This window comes from Mus pahari, chromosome 2 (genome assembly GCF_900095145.1).
Source record: "Mus pahari chromosome 2, PAHARI_EIJ_v1.1, whole genome shotgun sequence".
Taxonomy (NCBI): Eukaryota; Metazoa; Chordata; class Mammalia; order Rodentia; family Muridae; genus Mus; species Mus pahari.
The window spans coordinates 163,134,681-163,150,029 of NC_034591.1; the positions used below are offsets into that span (position 1 = coordinate 163,134,681).

At 42.9% G+C, this 15,349-nt stretch overlaps 1 protein-coding gene across 3 annotated transcripts in view; it reads right to left on the bottom strand.

Annotated features, from left to right (window-relative positions):
• Positions 1-1,216: 1,216 nt before the first annotated feature.
• The window catches only part of Ipo8 (importin 8), a 63,746-nt gene continuing 49,613 nt past the window's right edge, over positions 1,217-15,349 (bottom strand). For 2 of the 3 annotated variants that reach the window (XM_021190562.1, XM_029534887.1), the window contains exons 21-25: positions 14,487-14,707; positions 12,663-12,868; positions 7,440-7,640; positions 4,170-4,286; positions 1,217-3,358 (exon numbers count right to left, since the gene is read on the bottom strand). In XM_021190562.1, coding sequence (XP_021046221.1) covers positions 3,339-3,358; positions 4,170-4,286; positions 7,440-7,640; positions 12,663-12,868; positions 14,487-14,707 — 765 coding nt within the window. In that variant the 3' untranslated portion in view covers positions 1,217-3,338. The remainder of the gene's footprint in view (positions 3,359-4,169; positions 4,287-7,439; positions 7,641-12,662; positions 12,869-14,486; positions 14,708-15,349) is intronic. The other variant, XM_029534886.1, reaches the window with a different exon arrangement.

Here is a 15,349-nt window from a genome sequence, read left to right on the forward strand (position 1 = left end):
GGGGGAGGAGGGAGAGAGAGAAGGTCTAAAGATGAGAGTAAGAAAGGTGAGAGCTTAAAGAGAGGGGGGGGACAAGCAGTTCCTTTAATGGTGGGCTGGGCTATCAGGTAGCTGTGGGGACGAGCATACCTGGCTATAGTCAGGTAGCTGTGAGGGTGGAGTCTAGCCAGAATGCCAGGAGCTTGGGACATTGTCTGTGTGACTGATAGTCACACACCTCTCCTGGGGGGGGGGGTGTGCTGTGAGGGCAGTGGGGAGGGGCTGTGGGGGCGGTAACTTCGACAAGAGCCAGGGATCCACGAGACATAATCTAACACCTTCCTTCCCATGTAGGTGGAAATCACCACAAGTGGGTCCCCTGGGATTCAAGACCTATGATCGACTGGAGACCAGGCTGTCTGTGCGCAGCCTACTGCCCCACACAGAGCCCTCCATTTCTTTCTCTTGCCTAATTTCTCAGGCTAGGCCTTCCAGAGCTAGTAAAACATCTAAAGTTAGCACCCTTGTCTTATTCCTGTTCTCAGAAGAAAGGCTTTCAAACTTCCCCCATTTAATAGTGTTACCTGAACTTAACAGAAATGGAACTCTGTTGAGGCAAATTCTTGCTATACTTGACTTAAAGTTTTATCACTGAAGGATGTTAAATTTTATCAAATACTTTTCTACTTTTGGTGAAAAGACGATGGTTTTGTCCTGTTAGCATGTTATTTGACCACAGAATATAATCCTATTCAGAGATGCTATTCAATTCAGCTTTTATTACTTAAATGTACTCATTTACTTTTGAGATGGTCTTACATCACCCAGGCTGACCCTTAGCTCCCTGTGTAGACAAGGATGACCTTGAACGTATGATCTTCCTGCCTACTACCAAGTGCTGGAATTACAGGCATGTGCAACCATGTCCAGCTAGAAAGGTGTAGTGCAGGTTGGTCTCAAACTAGTGTTCCTCCTGTCAGATCCTCTTTACCATTTGCTTCCAGAAAGCACTACCGCGGCCTGCAGAAGCACTGCCATGCTCTCTGTGTTCATGATGGAACATGTGGGCTCTGACTTCCTCTCAGTGCCCAAAGCCCCCTTGTCCCAGGTCCTAGAAGCCAGGAAAGCACACCAATGAGTTATCACCTCCAGAAAACAATCCCACAGAGCAGACAGAGTTCACACGAATGAGTTATCACCTCCACACTCCAGAAGACATCCCACAGAGCAGACAGAGTTCAGTTCCTGGGAATTAGCCCACATTTTATTTTACAGTACATTCATAAAAGTTCCTGCATTTCCAAGGTAACCAGATCACATTCCGGTTAGCACTTCTGGTAATAAAAATCATACAATGACTCTGGCTTTAAAAAACAAGGTATGGTGATGTGCAGGAATATGTCTTCCCTTTAATACTGCAGATGACAATTCACCACAAAATAACATCTCCAAAACCCATGCCCCCCGGGATCCAGTGTGAAGGCATACTACCTATGTTACAATTAAACCACAGAAGACATGGGAGAAAATTGACTACTTCAGAGGACTAAAACCCCTACAATGCAATCTTTCCCTTCTAACTGCTGGGGGACATGCAGCTTTGGTGCTAACCCTGAAAAATGAGAGATGGCAAAATACAGGGTAATTTCTCTCTGAAACATATGGCTTTTTTATAGCTACTTCTGAAAAAAAAATTAAATAACCTAAATTTAAAAAAAATACAAGATTTGTAATTCAGAAATCACCTAGAAAATCCTTCCAGTTGCTGATGGAAATTTAAGCTGCAGGTGTTTCACACAAACAAAACCTGTGTCACATCCAGAAATATGTCCAACCCTGATAACATATCTTCATTTTGCCCAATGAAAGCACAGTGGTTCATATTCTGCTCTTGAACAGTTCAGGAAAAGCCATCTGCAATACTGACATCATCATCCACCTGCATACCCAGCTGACCGAGAGACCAACCCTTGAAGAATTTATAAAAAAACAACCAAGCAATAATAAAGACTAATAAGCTAAATCAGGCTGGAGAGATTTCAGACTGTGAAAAGCAGATGGTTAAATTAGATCTGTTGGGTCTTTTTACTAAATAAAAAAAAATAATCTACCATTTGTCGTGGCTGTAACTCCAACCCCTTAGAAGCTGAGGGCGGGCTGCCACAAGTCTGAGGTCAGCCTAGGCCACAGAGTGAGTTCTAGTCCAGCCAGAACTACAAAGCAAAACCCAGCAGCTGGGTGTGTTAACAGTGGCCAGGAGGCTGAGTCAGGACTGCAATCTTGAGGCCAACCTGGGTTGCATACAGAGACAGACTCTATCTTACAAAGAAAAGGAGGGAGAGCTGAAAGGAGAAAGAAAAAAAAAAAAAAACATATAAAATGTTTTGGGCCCTGTCGTCCAACATGGTTGGAATGGTAACTGCTGACCAAGCCCCCACCCAGAAATCACCTTCTGCTTACAACCTCGGTGTGCTGTCATATTTGGATGCCCACTACCCCTGCAGTATCATTTAAGCACATGATTCATAAGACCTTCAGTCTTTCTGCTAAGCCCAGTGACTAACGAGTCCCTGCTGCTGGCTGCCGAAGAGGTGGGTAAAGCCTGAACTTAGCAGGTTATCAATATTATCAATACACTTGTGATCCTGAAAGAACCATCATCCCATTCAAGAGGGGAAAAGTGATGGAAAACGGAATTTAACAGTTCTTAGGATAACCACAGATGTCTTGTGAAAAACCAGAGCCTAAATCCCAAGCCTTGAAAGAAGCCTCTGGGCACAGGGAGGTTGAAGGAAGCAAGGATGCTTCTGAAGCCAGAGACCTGCACAACCTGCCCGACAGTCAACTCACGGAGTAAAATGCAGAATGAAATGACATAACCAAGGTTTATAGGATACCTAGAAATATGTTTTATGCTTTAAAAAAATTGCAATGCACTCCAAAAAAATTTTTTTCTGATTATTCATGTACAACAGAAGGCACTGTTATCTGCATAAATCCACTGATTCGTCATGGCAAAAACCTGAGACATGCGCCAATACACAAGTCTAACCCCTCAGCGTTCAGCCTTGAGAGCAGACGCTTTGTCCTTTCCAATCAATGACTCTGCTTTTTTCAAAATTTCATACATTACAGTAGCTGTTAAAAATATATATATTCCAGGGTAAGAAGGGTCAAGGAAAGGGAGAGCAGGTCGGTGGCTGCCTGATGCCAATGACACGGCTCCTTATTTCCCACTTGGCCCTCAACCCGTGTACTAAGCAGCAGTGGTGATGCCGATCGGTGTGAACGGTGGACGCGCCTTCCAGTTGTTGCTGGGAGCGACTCCAAAATTAAACGCAGAGAAGATGCTCTTGTCCTCAAATGTGAAACTGCCCTGCTATTAAGAAGAAAAAAAAAAGTGAGGAGGGATGACATGAAAGGTTGCTTCAGGTGAGAGTATTGAAAGTAAACTTAAAGAACCAGCCTTTTATGATAGTAGGCTCTTTTGTTTTGTTCCAGACAGGGCCTCGTGTAGCTCAGACTGGCCTCTAACTTGCTATGCAACTGAGGATGGCCTTAACTCCTGATCGTCCTGCCTCCACACACCCAAGTGCTGGGATTACAAACACCATCCTCCCTCCCAGGCCTGCCTCTTTCTATGGATTTACAACTTGAGAAGAGCTTGGTTCCTGCTATTAGTTTGCCACCTAACTAAAACCCTTTTGCTAGCATAAGAGACGTGTAAACAGCTCTGAAGCTGCAAACCTGTCTCCAGACACAAAGAGGGGTAGGGGGAGGAAGACAAGGAGGAGGGATAGAAGGGGGAGGAAGAGGAGGAAGAAGAGGAGGAGAAAGAGGAGAAGGACTAGGATTGTAGCTCACCAGCTCACTAGTAGATTATTTGCTCAGCATATACAAAGCTGAGTTCAAACCCCAGCACCTCAAGTAGAAAGAACGAACAACCGTTCAGCCCAGGGATAGCAAAGTAGTAACTAGCGCATACAGATAAAAATAAATTAAGAGGACTATGCATTCAGGTCAGCCTAGCTACATGGCAAAACCCTGCCTTAAAAACAAAACAAGCACAGCTATATGACAGTGGAACTCTTCATTATCATGAAGGGCTCATTTCATGAAGCCATTTTAATCATGTAAGCCAGATGGTGGCCCTCAGACACACAACTCCAATATGAAAAGGATGGGCTGACCTGCCAGTGTCCTTCGGTGCTCTGCCAATGTGTACACCTCCTGCAGCTTTCTTTTCTGATCCTCACTGAGTGGTGCCACCAGCAGCTGGTACCAGGCAGCATCCCGATTCTGCACAGCTACAGCATTTCAGAGGGTTTAGAGGAGAAAAGAGAGCCAGTGACCATTATTATCTCAGGAAAGGTCAGCAGCATGACCAAATCACAATGAGATTATGTCAGACAGTAAGAGGCCGGGTCCTGAGTCTGATCCTGACCGTCATTTCTGAGGACCTACTTGATGCCCAACTATGAGGAGCCCCAAGGAAAATAACTTTTACAAATCAGTGGCTTCTCCAATTCTAGAATATTCTATTCTATTCTTTTTCTATCTTCTTCTGGAAGTTTCCCAACTATTCCCTAAAAATCTGACACAGGGAGACATCAGGGCTCCCTTGTTACCATCCTCCTTGGACTCTGCATACTGTCTTCCACACCAGCTCTGTTTCTGCACTGCGGGCTCAAGCCTGCACCCTTGCACAAAATCCTTCCCTTCTCTTCCCAGACTTTTCCAGATAAATATTTTAAATTTAGCACAACTGAAGCAAAGTTTAAAGTCCTTCTAAATGCTCGCAATCCTCCATTTCTCTCACTAGCTCTATTGGCTCTCGGGAAGCCACTACAGACCTTTCACATCTGTAACCATGCCCAGCCCACATCCAGTGCTCTGCCTGTCTCTTAAAACCTCTGCCTACATACTCCCCCTCTCCAGTTCCATACTGTAGTCCTGATCTAACAACCTCACATTGCCTGAGTTCCTCAAGATTATGCACTTTGCACCTAATAACCCCCGAAGTAAACCACCGCATCATGTTAAAACTTTTAAAAAAAAAACACTCCACTCTGCACTGGACAAAGGGTGCAGATCCAAGGCAGCCACCCTCAGTCCTGCCCTCCTTCCTAGGAACTTCTCAGAGGCTCCCCCCCCCCCGGTAGTCTGTCCAAGTTGTCTACAGATAGCCATAACCCCACCAAAGAGCTTCTAAACTGTTGTGCATACTCAGGTTACACTTGAGACCCAAAAGCTGTTGAGGAGGGGGTCGGATGCATGCCATGTCTACAGACAGACATCTTGGAGCATCCTTTCCTATACTTGTGGCAAAATTAAATAATGGTGGTGTGTTATGTTGGCATTGCATAGCTGGGAAAAATACTGCACACACGAGAATCTTAAGCATCTAATAGAAATAACAACCACAGAAACACCATAAAATGATTAACAGACATTAGTTAAGGGTTTGTTTGGTTTTTTTTAGTACAACTATTAGACTAATAATTTGCTAAGTGTTTCATTGGCTTATTTTTCAGTTTTATCTGTAGGGAAGAAGTGAAGTTCTGAGTCAAATGTGTATCACTGACATGAGTTCAGCCATGTCAAGGACTCCAGTGCCTCAGCCCCACGGGAAGGCAGAGCTTTCTGAGAATGAGGCTCAGAGAATGGCAAAGCCTCCCTTGAGTCCATGTGCAAATATTGACAGTGTGTGCAGAAAATGTCCGCCACAGCTCCTCTCAACAACTGCCATCCAGTGTTTACAACTTGAGGATGCTCCTTAAGAGGAAGAAATTTATTCTACGCAGATGATCTAAACCTGAATCCTGTTCAGCAGTACACGATAACCTAGCCTCCCTGTTCAACTGTTTGCCATAAACTCACTGAGCTTCAGGGGTGCTGCAGCCTCTTTATCGGAAAGCCCAGCCCACCTGATCCCAGGTGTGTCTGTGTCTGTATGTCTGTTATTTCTTCATCCTGCTGCGGTGGCATTGGTCCTGTGCTCCCCATTCATATCTCCCCTTTTATACAAGGCCTGCGGACACATGTAGCTTTAAGGAATCTTATAACTTATAGTGTTATTTTCTGTATAAAATCAATAAGTTAATGTAGACAAGCACTGCTTTTATCAGGTCTTGCCCTCTGTTTCTTCCCATATGCATCTGGAATAATTAATAGGCTCATAGCTACAGTGTTTAAGCACGACATGCCTGGACCAGTTTATTTACACATGTAAAAATGGCTATTTGTGAGTTTGTGCAGTGGCAGCAGCAGGGCACCTCCCACTGCACCATCAGGACACCGAAGAGAAAGGTTAGGATGGAGAGAGAGAGATGCAGGTGGAGCCCAAGCCCACCCCTGCCAAGGAAGATGTGAAGCCAAAACAGGCCAGGGAAGAGGATAAATCCTCAGACAAAAAAGTGTGAACACAAGGGCAGAGGCAAGCAAAAGACAGACAGGTTGAAGTGGCTGACCAGCAAACTCCAGATCTGCCTATAGAAAATGAAGATTCTCGAGGCCAGGGTATGGCCTCTGAAGTACAAGAGGAAGAAGCCGAGTCCAACCAAGCACCCATCATGTCTGTCAGTGGTCCTTGCTCCATTCTTGTACAATCCAGAGGAATATTTTTATCAACTATTTTGTAAATGCAAGTTTTTTAGTAGCTCTAGAGACGTTGAAAAGGTGAGGGAATCCCACCTCATCCCATTTAAAACTCCTTGGTCCTTGCTCTGTCAGAACTGTAACACCCTGGTCATGGCAGTCCATTTTCCTAACACTTGTGATAATATGCTATGTAAGATGGAAATTCTGAGGATGTTCTGTATGCGGCATAAAACTGTGAGTTGGTGGAACTAAGGACTATGAGCATCTGGTTGTTAAGTGAGGTCTTAAAGAAATTTGCCAAGTCTGAGTCTGGAACATAACTGGATTTAAGTTCAAAGAGAAACAGCATATGGCTCTTCATGTGGTTATGTCGACCCAGCGTGTGCCTCTTCATGTGGGTAGGTGGACACAGTGTATGGCTCTTGGGTATGTGAACACAGTGTGTGGCTCTTCATAGTTTGGGTACGTATGTTAAGAACTGAAATGTCTATGTACCCTGCTCATGGACCAATAAAGGTCTCAGTTGTGAAAGAGATGGGGAAAGGGCAATTCGTGCTTGAGTCTGAACAAGATACGCTACAGTGTCTAAAATGACTCCTATGAAGATTTGCAGGCTCACCCTGATGCTAACGCTACACCATGGGAACTTAGGACAGCTTTTGAGAGAGTTTTTGAGCTACCTTTATTTTCATTTTAAATAACTTTGGTTATTTCTAAAACAAAAGATAAAAATGTAAAAGTCTATACCAATATGGGGGCAGATCCCAAAACAACTTCTAACAGGAAGAAATTAAAGATGTTTAAAAGAATACCTTAAAGTTTGGGGAATGGGGTCAGGGGAATGACAGGTGAAGACATACTCAGCAGAGCTTGTGTAAAAAACTGGTATTCATCCACGCTGTTGTCGAGGTCCAGTGGGGTGCTGAAGCCCTCGAGGGCTGTCTCCTCCACCACTTCTTCATCCCAGTCATCATCCTCCTCCTCCTCACTCCTGCCAATTTGTGACTGCATAGCTTGAGCGCTTACACTTGTCTCTTCCTCCTCCTCACTGGAAATCTCCTCTGTGGATGAAAAGCAAGGATTACAAAAAAATTCTGGAAATACAAGACCACCACAGAATCTATCTACAATTATAAACTTTCATCTTTACTGCAGTGGCTGGCTTTACTGACTGGCTCACCCTCTTCACTCAGTGGCTCTGACTGAACACTGCTAATGCTGCACCATGGTCACCCTAGTCAGGTCCAAGCACTGATTAACTGCAGAGTCCCCATGTTCTTCTGATGGGAAGAAAAGCAGAATGGTCCCCCACCCAGGTGTGTTTTCAGCAGCAATGACTTCAACTCTCTTAATCATTAAGTAAACAATTATAAAGTGCTCCGAAATCCCCCCCAAGAGGTCATTTCTGCTAACACAAATAATGACGCAAACATGTCGAGAAAAATAAAGTGCTTGGCTGTATTTAACTTGAAAAGTTAAGCCACGGCTGTAGTGACAGCTCTGTCAGTAAGGAGTGCACACTGCAAAAGTGTGAGGGCAACCCACAAAACCCATATTCAAAACAAAAACACAACACAACACAAAACAACAACAAACCTGCCAAGCATGGCAGCATGGCTTGTAATCTGAGTGGATCCCTAGGCCTGCCCTCGTCCCACCTAGCCTAGCCTACTTGGTGAACCCCAAACTAATGAGAGACTCTGTCTCAAAAACAAACAACAAGCAATCAAGAGAGATAATGTCTTAGGAGCAACCTCTGAGACTGTCCTCCAGCCTTCTCACGGACATGCACACGTGTGTACATGTCACACACACGAAAACACACTCACAAAGGAAGCCAAAATACACGCCACCCAATTTCAGTTCTGCTTTGTTCCAAGAGGTTAGGCAAGAATTGCAGCTGGCTATGAAGCCAGCGGGGAGCACAAGCAGTACAAATCGACTGAGAGAAAAAGCCCAGAACCAACACAACCAAAGCAACAATCCTTTAAAATCAGTCCCACAAAATATGCAAGGCTTGCCCTTGAGAGGCTGATGCAGGAGGGTCGGGAGTAGTTCAAGGCCAGCGTCAGCTACATAGTGAGTTCGAGGCCACCTTGTCTCAAAAAAAAACTAGTTAGCAAGTCATCCAAACAGTGAATGGGCAATGGATCTGAACTGACACTTTAAAAAATCAATCAGTGCAAATGACCAATAAATGTGGGAAAACATTAAACAACAGTAGCCGTCAGGGAAATGCAACTCAACGTTTAGTTTCCATTTCAGCCCTGTCTGAATGGCAGTCATTAAGAAAACAAGCAATAGGGGCTGGAGTTCAGTGGTTAACAGTACTGACTGCTCTGCCATAGGACCCAGGTTCTATTCCCAGCATACACACGGGGGCTCACAACCATTTATAACTCCAGTTCTAGGGAACCCTCTTCTGACCTCTATGTACTCTTAGACAAAAAAAAAATCTTAAATATAAAAAAAAAAAAATTAAAAAGAAACAATAAAGAGTGCTAGTGATGAGAGAAAAAGAGAGCCCTTCTTCTTCACTATTGGAAATGTGAACTAAGCCAGCCATTGGAAAGTTAGTAATAAAAATTGTTCAAAAAATTAAAAATAAAACTTTTAGCCAAGTGTGGTGGCTCAGGACTATAGTCTCAACACTTAGGAGACAGAAGTAGGAGGATCACTGCAAGTTCAAAGCAACGCTTCACCTACATAGTGAGCTCTAGGACAGCTATAGCTACATAGCTTGTCTCAAAACTCCAAATCAGGCTGGTAAATGTACTTACCAAATATGCCTGATGACCTGAGTTCAATCCCTAGGACCCTCATAAAGGTAGCAGACACATACACACAAATTAAAATTTTAAAATAATACTTTTGAAGAACACCTAAACCAACCAACCAATCAGTCAATATCCCATATGATTCAGATATATCATTTATGGATAAATACCTAAAGAATCAAAGCCACCTACTACAGAAATATCTACATACCCAAGTTCATGGCAGGCATCAGTATTCACAATAGCCAAACAATGACATCAGCCTAGGTGTCCCGCAACAAATGAGCGGATGTAGAAACTATGGCAAAAATAATAACATAACTCAGAGACAAACACATGCCTGTAATCACTAGTGAGGCTGAGACAGGAGTATTCCTGTGTGTTTGAAGCCAACCAGGGCTATGTAATGAGACCATGCCACAAAATAAATAAAATAAAATAGTAAAAAAGGAGAAAGGAAAGGAGGAGGAGGAAAATGGAGAGAAGAAAAAGAGAGGAGATGTATGAACACACAGCCATAAAGAATGGAAGATACTCACAAAAAGATATCACTTTTTACCTCAGTAGACGTACCAGGGGTGGGAAGAACAGCAAGGACATGAGAGTAAAGAGGAAATATTCAGAATGTGGAAGGCAATGGGGAGGGAGATAAGGATGCCCAGGAATAACAGGTCACACTGGTCACATCCCGGCATATGCTTGTACAGAAATACCTCAATGAAACATCTGCCCTAACAATCATATGCTAATAACAATAAGTAAGAGCCAGGCTTAGTAGTATTGGGCTGTAATCCCAGAGCTGGGGATAAAAGGGTCATGAGTTTGGGACCAGTCCAGCTGAACACCAAGTCTGACAGCAGCTTGATCTTGGACTCCCCAACCTTCAAAGCAATGATAAAGTTTCTGTCGTTCTAAGTTGTTGTCGAGTATCAAGTGACCCACACAACACAGTTCTACCCAAGACCTTCCCAATAGTAAAAACAAGACAAGATTGACAAGGTAGCTTTATGGATAAAGCAAGAAAGCATGGTTTGGAAACAAACAGGTGGCACAGATATAATTACAAAGATGGGAAAAACAGTTAGGCTGGTTTATCATTACACTTCAGTAAGAAAGCCAACAAGTCTAAGGTATTCCCTCTCAACCATACTAGTTATAAACCAAAAAGTAGCTTAAAAAGCAAGAAATTATAAAGAAGGATAATATGTTGAAAAATAATTCTATAGCTTTTAGCATATGTTTATTCAAAGGAAGAAAGAAATGGGGGGATAGGAAAGAAAGAGGAAGGAAGTCACTTCAAATGATCTACTTAAGCTTGCAGAAAAGTCAGAAGCTGTATTCATGCTAAGGAGGGAGATGTATGGTTTAAAATTCCTTATATAGTAACAATACAGGATGATTCCTATTTATTGATGAGAAGTATCTTAAATTTAAACTCGTGGAAATCACAGAATTTAGCATGCAAAATATAGGTGTACATTTTATAGAAGTTTTGATTTTTCGTAATTAGTGAAGTATCTGGTTTGGTTTGATTTTTTTCTGTTATTTGGGGGTGGGGGGTAGGGTTTTTTTTGTTTTGTTTTGTTTTTTGTTTTTTTGTTTTTAAGACAGGGTTTCTCTGTGTAGCCCTGGCTGTCCAGGAACTCACTCTGTAGACCAGGCTGGCCTTGAACACAAGAGACCTGCCTGCCTCTGCCTCCAGAGTACTGTGATTATAGGTGTGTGCAACCACCGGCCCAGCTCAAAGTTTCTGTTTTTAACAAGAGAAAACAATTTCACCTGGAGTTGGATAATGCAACTTCTGTGCCCTCAAAAGTCGTTTTCAGTCCTATTATTGGATAAATAACCATGTAATAGTCTTTGTTTTGTTTGTTTGCAACAGGGTCTCTCCATGTAGCCCTGACTCTCCTGCAACTCCCTGTGTAGACCAGCCTGACTTTGAATTCACATAGATGTGCCTGCCTCTGCCTCCCAAGTGCTGGGATTAAAGGTGTGCACCATCACACCCGGCTCCATCAAACATCCTTGACACTGACAACTACTTTTGAAGTACTAGAGATCAAATTCCAGGAGTTGTACATGCTAGGTAAGTGCTCTACTTCTGAGCTGGCAGCAATGGTAACAACCTTACCCTGACCATTTCGATTGTGTTTATAGATTTGTGTGCCTGCACTCGTGTGCGAGTCACAGTACAACTGGCAGGAGTCAGTTCTGCCCTTTGGCCACATAGGTCCTGAAGCTTGAACCCAGGTCATAAGGCTTGGCAGCAAGCACCTTTATTCACTGAAACATCTTGCCAGCCCTGAGATTCTTGATTGCTAAATTGCCTGCATTCATGCATTTTATTCTAAGTTTCTTTAAACCTTAAATATCTCAAGATTATAATTTTTGAAGATGAATCACCTAAGAACCATTAAGAAAGGCATCAATCTCTATAAACTCTTGTACTGAGACTGTACACTTAATCTAGGGAGTCATCAGTTAATAGTAGCTACCTTAAGTTGCAAACATGAAAGTAAATCTTAAGTTGCTAACTCATAATCAAGACCATCTGATTCTCTTACATGTTGACTTATCAAGAGAAAACCATATCTACTAGGCTCCATTTAGAAGTCACTGAGAGTTTTAAATGTATCCTACATAAAATTTATAAGTCACCCAAGCCCCAGTTTAAATGTGTAAAAGTTCAAAGAATGGTAATCTGTCTAATGACTCCAAACAGGCTAAAATTCAAAGAAAATAGATGCTGAAATCAAAATCCAAGCCAGAAATGGCAGTGTATCCACTCAGTCCCAGTACACAGGAGTATAAAGCAGTAATATCATAACTTTAAAGCTAGTCTGAGCCACAAAGCAAGACCTGTCTCAGAAAAACATTGCGTCAGTGAGATGGCTCCATAGGTGAAAGCACTTGCTGCAGAGATGAGTTTAATCCCCAGGACTCATGTGGTAGAAGCAGAGAACCAACTTCTGCAAACTGTTCTCTGACATCCACACACATGCACAGCAAAATAATATGGGGCTGGAGAGATAGCCCAGTGGTTAGGAGCGGTGGCTGCTCTTGCAGAGGACCCAGGTTTGGTTCCTAGCACTACATGGTGGCTCACAGCAATCTGAACTCCAGTTCTAGGAGATTCTACATCTTCTTCTGGCTATACAGGCTCCAGGCACATGTGTGGAACACATATATACATGGTGGCAAACACTCAGGCACATTAAATAATTTAATTTTCACATTAAGTTAATAATAAATTAGTTTTAAAAAGCGAAGTCAACTATAGTACAAATTATAAGTAGAAGACTTTACCATTTTCCTCTATGTCGGCCTTCTCTGCTTTCGAGTGATTTTCACGGTTTACCGTTTGTCGTATAGCACAGACCTGCTTCAGGCCAAGGAAAAGGAAGAGAATGGAGGGGAGGATCTGTGCAGCCACAGCATCCACGGCAGGAGGTCGGTTCTGCAGCTCCAAGAGCACACTCAGTCCTATTATACACATCTTCCGGTCATGATGTCTGCGAAATATGGAAAACATGCAGATTCGGTCATAAAGGACCAACTCCAGAGCAGTGATTCTCGCCCTTCCCCATGCTGCAACCCTCCATACACCTCCTCATGCTGCGCTGATCCCAACCATACAATTACTTTCATTGCTACTTCATAACGATAATTTTGCTATTGTTATGGATCATAATGTAAATATTTCTGGAGATGTTTAGTCATGGCCCACAGGTTGAGAATCACCACTCTAGAAGAACTAAAGCAACTGAAGCCTGTATAAACCAAATTCTACAAACAGACCAACTGTGATCATCAAAGACCTGTGGGAAGAGTCAGGTGTTGTGGCTCAAAACTATAATCCCAGCACTGAGGAGACTGAGGCAGAGGTACTGTAAATTCTAGGTGAACCTGGACTATAGAGCAATTTCAAGCCTGAGCTCTATAACAAGACTTGGCTTCAGGAGAGGAAAGGGCTTATAGGAGTCTGCCATTAGCATTTGCCTTGCTATAGTACGCTTAATGAGAGAGCTATATCCGAATGTCGGTATGAGGTCTGCTAGAGCAGAAATGGTTCCTTGACAGCATAACATTTCTACACACTGGGAAAGGTGAAGAGCTCTTCCTCCATACTATGCTCTCTTAACCTGGTCCTCAGGGTTTCTTGGCAGATATGCTCCACCTACAGCAACTCAGGGTTCCAAAAAGCTATTTCAAAACATCAGCATCCAGCATGCTGACCTGGCTAACTGCACATACATCTGCCATCAGCCTTTGCTCTAACAGAATAAAAAAAAAAAAATTAATTCCAAAGGAAAAATGATTGGTTAATTTAAATTAGACACATTTTTCTATGATCTCTCTCTCTCTCTCTCTCTCTCTCTCTCTCTCTCTCTCTCTCTCTCTCTCTCTTTCTTTTCTGGTATCCTTGGGTGGGCACGAAGAACTATTTCTTTTGTTTTGTAACACCAAAATTAAAAGACAAAACTTGGAAAGAAAAAGCTCAGTGAGTAAGAGCAATTGCTGTTCTTCTAGAGGACCTGAGCTTGATTCTCAGCACGCACATCAAGTGGCTTATTATAACCACCTACACCACCAGCTCCAGGAGATCCAACACCTGTTCTGGCCCTTGAGCATATCCAAACACGCATAGCATACACATGGCATGCCTCTACATGGAGATACACACATATACATGAATAAAAATAAATCTTAAAAGCTCAGTACTCAGAAGGAAGAGGCAGGAGGATCAGGTGTTCAAGGCCAGCCTAGGTACGTAAGATCAGCCTTGAAAAGAATTAAGTTAAAATCTACACTACGCACTATATTCTGCATCTTTCCATCAGGTTATATTCCTAATCCATATTCTTAACTATGTGGACAGGAGTGATGAATCAACAGATAGAGATGCTGCTTTAAGAATAGAACAGACTCCTAAAAGCTGTCCTCAGACATGCACATGCCATGATACATGTCTGTCCACATACAAAATGATAATTTTTTAAATATTCTCAATTTTCAAATACTTAAATAATTCACTAAAACAGTCCCCAATATATGAAGAGTATCTCGCAACACACCTCTATATTAAAAAGTAAATTTCCTGCAACAGCAAAGCAATGTAAAGGCACATACCCAAGGAAGTAATCAGTGTCGCTCATCCACTGGTTTATGAACTGCGATGTGACAGGTCCTGGGTTGTGTGGTAGCTGGACTTGCTCCAGTGTATGGAACAGCAGTTCAGGGCTGTAGTAAAGAGCTGCGATGGCCACCTGGAGACACATTGTGCGCAGCTCACTGGTCTTGACCCCACGTGTTAATCTCTCCAAGACAAGTTGAATGAACAGCGGGATACACTGGAGGACAGGATAGAAGCAAGAGTCACCCACACGCGGCGGCCAGGAGAACTCCCTGTATCACCAATAAATGAGTCTTTATGACAATAAGTGTTTCCTTATTTCAAATGTGTGGAGGAAGACTTTTAAAGACCTACATTTCCATCAAACTCAGAGAGACTAAGTAGACAAAAATTAACAGTTGAAGAAGTCCCTTCCCTTTTACGTCCACACTGCAGCCAGCTGCAGATTGCCTATGAGCTTGTCCTTTAAAACAGCCCACTCCATCAGCCACTCCCATGTCCAAGGTAAATGGCACAGCTGCGATTTGTGTCAATATGGAAATAATTGAACAAGAAGATGACATGATCAGTATGTCTCTTGAAAAACAAAATCCTACAGCTACACCTGAAAGTTCAAAAATGCTGAAAAAAGGACTGTGGGTCTCAAGTCCTCTGACTGCAGTGCTAACTCTGCATATACTTCCCATTTAGATACTAAGTGTTCTTCAATTGGATCGTATCCCATTTGTCTGATATCAACTACATTAAAAATCATAAGCCAAGCAGGGCGTGGTGGCGCACACCTTTAATCCCAGCACTCGGGAGGCAGAGGCAGGCGGATTTCTGAGTTCAAGGCCAGCCTGGTCTACAAAGTGAGTTC